The sequence below is a fragment of the Telmatherina bonti genome, assembly GCF_933228915.1.
Source record: "Telmatherina bonti genome assembly, chromosome: 4".
Classification (NCBI taxonomy): domain Eukaryota; kingdom Metazoa; phylum Chordata; class Actinopteri; order Atheriniformes; family Telmatherinidae; genus Telmatherina; species Telmatherina bonti.
In genome coordinates this window covers 20,215,573-20,226,402 of record NC_136622.1, presented here as the reverse complement: position 1 = coordinate 20,226,402, position 10,830 = coordinate 20,215,573, and the positions used below count along the sequence as shown (strand labels likewise).

General features: G+C 37.5%; 1 protein-coding gene across 4 annotated transcripts in view; it reads right to left on the bottom strand.

The window, feature by feature from the left end:
- Positions 1–1,595: 1,595 nt before the first annotated feature.
- tardbpa (TAR DNA binding protein a) overlaps positions 1,596–10,830 on the bottom strand; it is a 36,383-nt gene continuing 27,148 nt past the window's right edge. Inside the window, exons 1-7 of one of the 4 annotated variants that reach the window (XR_013771280.1) lie at positions 5,611–6,324; positions 4,833–4,996; positions 4,584–4,724; positions 4,079–4,249; positions 3,814–3,898; positions 2,860–3,007; positions 1,596–2,089 (exon numbers count right to left, since the gene is read on the bottom strand). Coding sequence is in view for 3 of the 4 variants with exons in the window: in XM_079239173.1 (XP_079095299.1) it covers positions 3,425–3,898; positions 4,079–4,249; positions 4,584–4,724; positions 4,833–4,996; positions 5,611–5,851 (1,191 nt within the window). In the remaining variant the exon portion in view is untranslated. The other 3 variants (XM_079239174.1, XM_079239173.1, XM_079239175.1) reach the window with 3 other exon arrangements.

Below are 10,830 nucleotides of genomic sequence, written 5' to 3'. Positions count from 1 at the left end.
TGGAGGATATATACAGTTAAAAAGGAAGAGACATTTTGCACCACAGGACCACTCGCTGTGTATCAATACATGCTGCATTTGTACACAATAACACATTAAACATCGATATAACAAAATCAATTAATACTGATTGTCTCCAAGGCTAAAAAAAAAAAAAAAAAAATCCCAATATTTTGATGTTGTAGCGACACAGGGGCTGTTGTTCATATGGCAGTTTGAGGCAGAACTATGGAAATAAGCAACATAGTTGATGTAATACCAGACTTATGACATGCTGTCCAGCAGATGGACCCCAGACTACTTTTAAACAATATAACAACTCATAAGAAAACTTGAATCAAGAAAACAGTGTGATGAAAGCTACAGGGCAATACGTTCTGCAATAATTCCAACTTTTGATTTCTCCTAACTTCCTATAATTACTGCTGAATTTTCAGATTATCTGAAAATATGAGAATAAAGAATATTTTAAACACAACAGCATAACCTCCATATTACAGTGGAATGAAGATTGACACTCAGTTCCTTTGATAAGTAGACATTCATGATACAAGGCATGTTGAGGTGCATCTGAGCCTTTAAACAGAACTAAGTAGCAATGTGATGTTCACGACTGAATCTAGCCTTGTAAAGGGTCTTCACAACAAAGATGGGAACCGATTCCCTGTAGTCAGAGAAAAGCGAGTCAGAAAACAAAAGATGATTCGGATGCCTTTGCAAAAAAATATTTCTTACAAATCTGGATCAACAAATAATTAACCTCAACATATTTGATTAGACTTAATGTGCCCCTCATTCAAGAGTTTCTTTTATGATGAAAAAATTGGTCTTTCAAAACAATGCAAAAAGTTTTTGTATTAGTTACCATAAATGTCTGGTTGACCTTTTAATATCACAGAAAAATATAGTGATATACAACTGTAAATCAATGTTTCTACATGGAAAAAAAGTGTTTTACATTGGAATATGAGGAAAATGTGAATATACCTACTGTATACTTGGGGTCATGTAAATGAGCCAGCATCAGATATGTGATCTACAGCAGAAATTCTGAATCCAATCCGCAAACTAAAAAGTTTGCAATGTCTCAGAGTAGAGAGCTGAGAGAACTTAAAATGTTTCAACTCATGACTTTTGCTTTTGTGGCTTCTTTGCATGTATCCATCTTGCTGTTTGGAAATTATTGCAAATAAACTCGTCATTGATAAGCAGCATTTATAATTACCTGGTTGGTAACTTATTTTCAATAACATTAAATACCATTTGATTTTAATGGAAAAAAAGAATTCAAGGAAAGATTACCCTATTGAAATCTTAACGTAGAGTCAGAGCTACAGACAAAACGACACAGCAGCACCACCTGCAGGCAGAAAGTCAGAACTACACCACTAACCAGCCAGCATATTCTAAAAAAAAAACCCCAGAACACTGCAGCACATCTTACAGCAGAGGACTGGCCACCCAAACAGCTAATCTGTAAAAACTATAGCCAAAAAAAATAAAGATACTAAGTTTATCAACACTGACAGACAACAGATTATGAAAAAAGTTCAAACTTTTATTTTAAAACGCTTATATTTCAATACAAAGTGTAAATTCATGCTGGCATATTTATTCAGTCGACTTAATTTCTGTAATAAGTTTTTTTTTTTTTTTTTAAATTGAACGTCAGCTAATACATTTTATCATCCATAAAAAAGTAAACAAAACACTAAAAAACCATTTCTGACATTTAAAATCAACTTAATGGCCAGGACTGTCAAATTATCAGTGATCATAAGGACATACAGAAAACTTTTACTAATAGGTTTTTGGAAAAATAAAATGTGTGTCAGATGTGGACAGAAGTGGGTGTAATTTATCTGTTCTGATAGTGCAGGTACAAAAGAAAAACCCCAGCTGCTTAATATTGACTATGGTCCGCTCTAAATGTTATTGTCCAAGGTTTCTTGCTAGTGAGGTGACGAAGATCCTTTTCAGGACTAAGGGAGCTGTGCAGTTATTCCACAGTGGTTTGCACCAGCTCACGAACAACGGCTTCGTCTTCCGTGTTACTGACTCCAACCTGGGCTTTCCATGTCCGATGTCCCTATACATGTAAATTAAAGTGTTGGCAGTTCAATTATTGTAACGTCAAAAACAAGTCACTGTTAAGAGGGTATTTATACCTAATCAAATTCAGTTTATTTCAGACTTTCCTTTGATTCACAAAACATAGAAAATGTATTCATAACCACTTCAAACGTGACCTCGTCAAACATTCACATCTACTTCTTTCAATCGCCAACACACTTTCAGTATCCCCCCACCCCACACAGACTTTACTAACACAAAGTCACATTTTCACACAGAAGGGGTGATAACAAGGAGAAATTAAAGCACACAAGCAGACACAGCATTCACATCAAATTGGACAGCAAGAAAAAAGCTACTAAAGGATACAAAGACTCATAATGCTTCATATTTTACTGTAATTTTAAAGGAATTAAGGTAGATAGAAAACGACGAGAGAAAGCAGAGAGCTGAGGGAGCTTGAGATGCTAGAACTGTCCTTGTGATGGCCACTGGGAACACACACGTACTTGCTTCTTGCTCACACTCGTACAAAGCCACAGGTTCTTCTCAACTCTCCCAGTCTCTTACTTTATAATAATAATAAAAAAAACACAAACAGTTCTTCCCACACTTGCTTTCTTTCATTTTGCTCTTCGTTCGCTCACTCGGCCCATCATCAATCTCCCATTCATCGAGCTTTTAAGTGACAAGGGTAAACAAAATGTCTAAATCCTCCCCCCCCAAAAAAGGGAGAAAGGGAAAAAAATAATTAAAAAGAAAAAAACAAAACAAAAAAACACCCACCGTCTAATACAGTATATGCCGAACGAAGCTCTGTTCTTGGATGACAAAGCATTTTACACATGGGAGGTAGGGAACGGATACTGAGATCTGCCGAACATTGCTGCCAATGACGCGATTCCTCCCGGGAAATTGCGAAAGAGTTGGTGAACTGCAGAAGAGACTTTCATGAAGGCGTTTCCAAAAGATGTCAAGCAAAAACAAACAGGAGGATACAATCAAATGCATACAGATATATATATAATTGTATAAAGCCCATCTCACAGTGGGCAGTGGGGGGAAGGGGGTCTCAAGATGCTCGTGCATGTTTACAAATAATTATGATGCATGCACAGTCATCTGTGGCATATTCTCAAAAACCAAACATAGTGTGGGAGATCCCACTGACAAACTTAACTTTTCACCCACTCGATGCATGACTACACGGTCACACAGGTATAAATTTTTCCTCTTTAATAAAATAAAAGGCAGTGTATTTTTCTTTTAAATAAGATATAAGTCATTCCTCCCCGTAGACATACTTACCAGATTAGCCTAAAAGCAACAGAAAGAGTCAACTTGTCGCTATCTACATTCCCCAACTAGAGGACTTAGATTCCATAGACGTGCCGAAGCCGGAGCTGAAGCCACTGCTGGAGGCGGTGTTATTGCCTGCAGCCCAACCAAGGCTAGCTGAGCTGGGGCTGCTGTAACTGGTGCTGGCAGAGCTATAGGTCTGATCTCTGGTTGTAGTGGCTGTGCCTGCTGTTGTCGTCAGACCCTGTTGGTTGGCCAGCATGCCCATCATTCCCCAACTGCTCTGCAACGCTGCCTGGGCAGCTGCCACCATTGCAGGGTTGAGGCCAAGGGCCCCAAAATTAACCCCTCCACTCCCGCTGCCTAACCCACCGCGATTACTGCCATAGCCCTGACTAAACCCACCAGCCCCAAACCGCGCTCGATCCATCATTTGCCTACTATTATTGTGCTTGGGCTCAGCATTGGAGATGTGGACGCTGACACCCTTGATGATCAAGTCCTCCCCACACAAAGCCTGGGCAACCTGAGGGAGTGAAAGAGAGTGATTGACATTACTGTCCTGTTATTTACTACTCCTCAATAGATACACCCTACACAACTTTACAATCTCCGTTAATAATTTTATCATAAGTACTTTTGTTGTTATCCTAAAAAGGAAGCCATCAGCTGATAATTAAGCTTTCACATATATTGTAACTCTCACCTGATCATCAGCAAATGTGACAAATGCAAATGCCCGGAAAGGTTTGGGGATGAAAACATCAGTGACTTCACCATACTGCATGAAGTACTGCCTTAAGTCATCCGTTGTCATGTCCTCTGTGCAGCGGCCCACAAAGATTTTACGGCTCCGCATTGGCTCATCAGGACATGCCTGAGAGGACACAGAAACAAAACCATATTTTAATAAAACATCAACATTTCTTTTTCAAATCTAGATGTTTCACAATTCATAAGTTGCAAAAACCATTTTAACTTGTAGTCCATATAATCTTTTATAAACTACAAAGTCAAAACTTATTTAAAAAAACATTTATAATTTTAAGACTCAAACTAAGGTATTTTCTCAAAATTTGTGTGAATGGTAAACTGTTTAGCAGTTTTCTACAAAGATGCAAGACAATATTAACATGTACAAGAAGCCATCACTCCATTCTTATCAACCAATCTAAGAGAAAAGGTTTCTATATGAACCAGGAATCCAATACCTTTGAGTTTGGAAGTTTGCAATCGCACCACCGCCCATCAATCATGTGTCTCTGAGCGATTACTTTAGTTTGTGTCTCATATTCAGTGAATCGGACAAAACCAAAACCCTTTGAGTTGCCAGTTTTTGCATCTCTCTTCACCTAAAAAGAACATCAAACAAGAAACGAAGCTTAATACATTATCAAACATTACTTTAAACCTTATTTAGAAAGGCTAACAATATTCAGAGCCAGATAAACCTTCAATACCTGCACCATGATGACCTCTCCAAAAGTACTAAAGTAATCTTTCAGGTCTTGTTCTGTTGTTTTCCACGGCAATCCAAGGACAATGAGATCTGATGTCTTCTGAAAACCCCTTTTAATTTTTACAGCTGAGGCAGCATCTATTTCATCCATCTTTCTTTTGTTATCTGTAAAGAATATATAAGAAAAGATTAGAAGATTAGAAAAAAAAGGATAAAATTTAAACTGAGAAAAAGGTCAGACTTAACCCCGGTTGGCGCTCTGCTTTATAATACACAGTTAATACACTTAAAAGTATATAAATGTCTCCTATATAATTCAGTTTGTAGCACAATATCATTAAAAAAATAACATGACATCATTGTAGTCTAATTTTTCTTTGATATAAACGATTTGTTGCATAATCTTGCTTTGTAGTAATGGTTCACAAAAAAAAACTGACATGCCCAAAGCATCTGAGGGATTATGGTTGCAGCGTTGATGTGATCAGTTCATTTTATTCTTGTCAAACTCTTTTGCACACTTGATTTAAGCACAGTTTTAACACAAGGCCTAATGAGATGTTAATACTAATTCATAGTCTTTATGGAAGCAGGAATTTATGGAGCTGTATTGTATCGTAGGTTGCTCCCCCACACGGACATCTTCTGTCTATGATCATGGAAAATTAATTTTAAGTACAATATGGAACAGATTGTTAAATATAAAGATAATAACTGCATTTACGATGCAAGTTGCCCACATAACAAATGGAGAAAAGACAGAAAGAGACAAGTCTAACCTTTTGGATAATTGACAACATAGACTAGGTTTCCCCAGTCGCTCTCTGGTGCATGCAGGACTCCCTCCACAAGCCGGACCCCCCTCATGCACTGGGATTCTGGGTTCCTGTACCGCAGCCCACAAGCCCCTGGGAACTGAGCTGCCACCGATGATAACAAAACTGTACCATCGTCTTCTGAGGGGATCTCCATAGGCTCTTCATTCTCATCCTCAGCCACCCGAATGTAAAGCTCTGACATGATGTGAATGGATGGCTGAGCCCTGGTCCAAATGGATCAGGTGACGAAGCTCAAGTTATTAGTAAACACCAAAGAACTGCACACGAGTTTCTGAGCTTTGTCCTGGCTCAAGTTTGCGTTTGTTAGAAGGGTGAAGCAAACATAAAGCAAAAACTATCCAAATCGAACAAACCGAGTGAGACAATCACTTTAGGAGTGCACTTTTAAAAAACGCGGCGACCATAAAAGCGGGATATTTGGACGAAGTTAGCAAGCTAGCGAGCTAATGAGCTAGCAAACTCCAGACAGCTGTAAAAATGAATGAGCATCCAGTCCTAAGTTATGTTTCATGTCAACCAATACAATAGTCCTTCTATTATCTAATGCTGCGTGGAGGAATAAAGCAAGTACATGAAATAAATCGCAAATTATCTAATTCCGTTTAATTTGAACACAAAATGTCAACAGCTGCACACAGCTAACCTCTGTTAACCTCAAACTAGCTAACAAAATGGCTGCGGAGCGCTCACGATGTAAAGATGACATCATCGAGTTGGGAGGGCGCAATACCACGTTTTCACAGGGAAGTAAAACATATTTAAATGGAAAATAAAAAAACTTAAAATGTTTATTGTAATAATCAAATAGTGCGTTTTTTTCATATGACTTTTTAAAATGATATGATACATTAATCTTGATCCATTAATGTTGACTAGCTTTTAATTAGCGAAGTTTAAGTGTTCGCAATTCCCCTCCACGGCGTCGACATAATGGTCGATTTTGAAAACCCAAACAAAAGGTGTGCGAAGTGAAATAGTTTAAACATTTTTTTAAAATTTTATTTTACTTATGTCTAAAATGCACCTGTTGTTCAGGGGTGTCCCTCCCTCGTCTTATTGCAACTTAGAAAGCTTAATTAAGGCCCCTTTGCCGAAATACATTTTGCACTTAAAGTCAGCGTGAGTACTTATTTGTTTTGCAAGACGCTTGAATGGTTGTGAATTAGTTTAATATAGTTCTCTCGATAATAATACCCCCCCCCCCCCCTTGTTTTCTTTTCTTTCATAACAAACAAAAAGTTATTTGAATAGTTTGCCCAGTTTTGACAATGTATTTCACGACCATTTCTTGTGATTTACGATTAAAAATTAGTAGTAGAAGTAATCTGTTCAGTTATTGGGATGTTTTAAGCGTGAATTACTGTATCCCTAACCTTAGGCCAACTTTGAGCTTATCCTAGGCCCTTTTATATTGGTACTTGAAAAATGTGCAACCACGTTTAAAAATTTCTTCCACAAATTTGTATGACCTAAAACGCCATCCATCCATCCAGCCAGCCAGCCAGCAATGCCTTTTACCTACTTATTCCAATGTCACTATAGTGTTTCCCAGCATGCAATAGTAAAGGTACAATCTAAACAGGTTCCAATCTAACTGCAGAGCTATTCAGCCAGTAATTATCCAGGGCAATCCCCCTGAGATCATATCCCTCTACAAGGGAGAGCTGACCAGAAAATGCACCAGCACCATCCACAAAAGGGAAACAATCACACCAAAATTACAATTAACAACAGGCAAACTTAAACAAACTAGAAAAGTACACTAAAAAGAAACTAAAAGTGTTCACGTGAACTGCTAGATTTTGGTCCTTCCACGACTCTTGTATCACTTAACCATAACAGAAAAAGGAAAGAAAAGAAAAAAAAAAACAGCCACATTTTTTACATACATGCTTTGATGAAATGACTTAGATACTTTGTGATCACAGTGGGTTTGTGAGCTGCTCTCTCACGCTTTATTTCAGACATGTTCACTGGTATAATTCAGAATTTATTGTTGAATTTAGTCATGACATTATGATAGGTTGTTTTTCTTCTTGCAGTCCTGCATTGTTCCTGGTGATAGATGTAATGTTAATATTGATATCATGAAATGAACATTAAGCAAAGTAATGCTATTGATAGGTTTTTTCGAATGTTCTTTGTCTTTCCTTTTTCTCTTGTTTTTAATTTTAGATATGCCTTTTATTTTCCAATGTTTTAATATCTCTGTAAAGCATTTGACCCCTCCTGTTGTTGAATTGTGCTATACAAATAAACTTGCTTTGCCTTAAAGAGGCTCTGACTTCTTAGAAGTTCTCGTTAGTCTTTTTGTAATCTTGCCAACTATTACAAGTCTTGCTTTCGGAAGGACTCCTGGGAAGGTTGTCATCAGCTTCCTCTGTTTGACTATGATTGGAGAAACCATCTGCTATTCTTTTTTTTAAATTTAATTTAGTTTTTTTTGTCATCCTTTTTATTGTTTCTAACTATGAAACCTCATTTTCAGCATCCTGAATGTTGTAGATAAGGTGTAGAAATGGATGTCTGAAAGTGGGTCTAGAGGGGACATTTCATATATGTGGTATATTTACATATATAGAATAAAATAAAGTTATAACAAAAGAAAATTATTTCTAATGTAGATGCCAAAATAAAAAAAATCCAACATGCTGGATTTGTTAGTGGTGCTTGGCAGCATTGGACATGTAGTTCAGGTCTGCTTACACTCACTGAAGACAAAAACTGAACTTTGAGAGTTTTTATTGTCATTTACCTTTTAACGTGTCTATGTAAAAACATTATCCCATCCTAAAGCAACGTAATCCATCTCCTACAAGAGAGGGTATTCTCATTTAAACGTGCAGTTTGACAAGACGAGGGAACAATCACAAAGCAGCACTGATCATAGTAACTTGTCTATTGACCAGATAACGAACTTGCATAAAACCAAAATCATTTTGACCATTACTGCAACTCAAAACTCCAGAAAAAGGTCAGCACAGTAACAATAAATATATATTTTCTAAGGTACAGTCTTTTTGTCGATGAGTGTTTTCAGTGATTGCAATGACTTTAAAATGCTTTAAAAATTCAAAACCAGGTTTGTTGTACAGATCTGCAGACCTTTGCCAGCTGTCACCTGATGGATAACATTTTCCAGAAAGATAAGGAAGGCTTTAAATAAACATCTCTATTGAAGAAGATAAATAGGCTGATTGGGAGAGGACTTGGGAGTTAGTTTAGCTGATGCCACCTTTTTAGTAAAAAAAAAAAAAAAAAGTGCAACATTTTTTTAAAATTACTCAGACAAATTGATAATGATTCTTGGAGCTTTCATTTGATTTAGATGTGGTTTTTCTTTCAATTCACAAACACATTCACAAAATGATTTCGTCAGTGGTGTCATAGCGTTGTCTTTGTTGCAGTATATTTAACCAACAAGAGAGGGCACTCTTGAATATGATTTTGAGCATCTCTTCATGGATCGCAACCTGTCCTCCAGATGGTCTTTTTTAAATTAACCAGTTTTACGTGTTTTTGTACTTTTTTCTTTTGAAATCTAATGTTATTTTAATTTGTTTTATTTATTTATTTCTCATTCACTCTGAAGGTGAAAACTTTCTGGTGAAATGATTATTTAATGCTGTAGTAAGCAACAGAGAGGTAATCCTTGTCAGCGCTTTTCATGTTTTACAAAATAACCAAGATCACTGATGTGGATCACAAAATATTAACAAAAATGGCCGAAGATTGTTCACTTTTGTTTCCCAGCCTTTGTCTTTTCACCTTTGTTATTGTGACCTCCTGGTACGCACCAAAGCTTCAGTAAATGATAACAGCGCAGTGTTACGCAGTTACATGCATCATATACAATGGGCTGTGGGGCAGAAAATCTAAACTTCCTTGTGCCTTTGGTCCCCATCTGCTCACTGAACTTATGAGCAGGAAATGGAATAAGTGATGCAAAAAAGCAAGCCAACATCCTCCTTTCTTTTCATGTGGCCTCTGTTGGCCGTTACCCTATCTATATCCACTGTAACTGTCTTTACAAAGTTAAAAATCCCTTTCATGTTTCACTGTTTCTTTTTTATTTTAATTTTGTTCAGAGCATATGGTTTGCACATCTGGGAGATGCTAAGCTTGGTGGCACCCAACCCCCACACTGCTTCTATGAAGTGATCCATATATGGTCTTCATTGTTATTGCTCATAATCACTCATCATTATGATAAACAAGTTCTATTGATTGGTCGCTTTAAGTTTGCTGCCTGATAAACTTTCATGTTTAAAAATCTCATGGAGAAAGTGAAACTTTTTCTAGTTTTCTTTTAGAACTGTGAAACATTACAGAGATGTATGTCGGCATTCAGTCCTGAAACTGAATTTACCAGAAGTTACCCCTGCAGATGCTATCATAAAGCTGAAAAAAAAAAGTTATATTTATTCTCCGTATTCAGTGCCAGAGTACTTAAAGCAGTCAAACAAAAAACCCCAGTGATATACTGTGCAGCTTGTGTCACATGACCACAAACAATCAAATCAGGAAATTTGGTAAGTGGATCTCATTTCATCTGATTTCAGAATAACAACATTTAATTCGACATAATAGAATGGAAGTGTCATCAGATGGCAATTTCATGACACCAAAATGAAGTCAAAATCACTATTGTGTGCAACTTTGGGTCATTAAATGCCACTTCAGCATCTTCTGATCTCCAGCTTTTAGGCAGACGAGGTTTCATGCCACTGGAGAGACATTTGGAGGAAGAGGGGGAGGAAGGCTATGTGTGGCTTTGAGTGGTTTGCTGGGCCTCTTCATCTCGCTCGGCGGGTAATTACAGAATCATGGGTCAACCACGCATGCAACCACTGTTACGTTGCACAGTAGCAGATGTGCTCTTGACATTATCCAGCACCAGAGCAAAAAAGGTAAATAAAAACAGCTGCGGCTGGTTGCTACGGATCTTTGCCAAACTTGCACACAACCCTAATTGTTCCCATGTGGGCCTGCTGAGCTGGAGTAGTAAAAGGGGTGGGTATGCCCCATTTAAGGAATGCCCGTGTTTCTCAACAAGAGAAATTTATGAATGGGACAGGGAGCCTCTGATGGTAGTTGTGGTGTTGTGTGTTTATATTGTGCTAATATGTGTTTGGCTTTCGATGGAGTAAAAACACATTC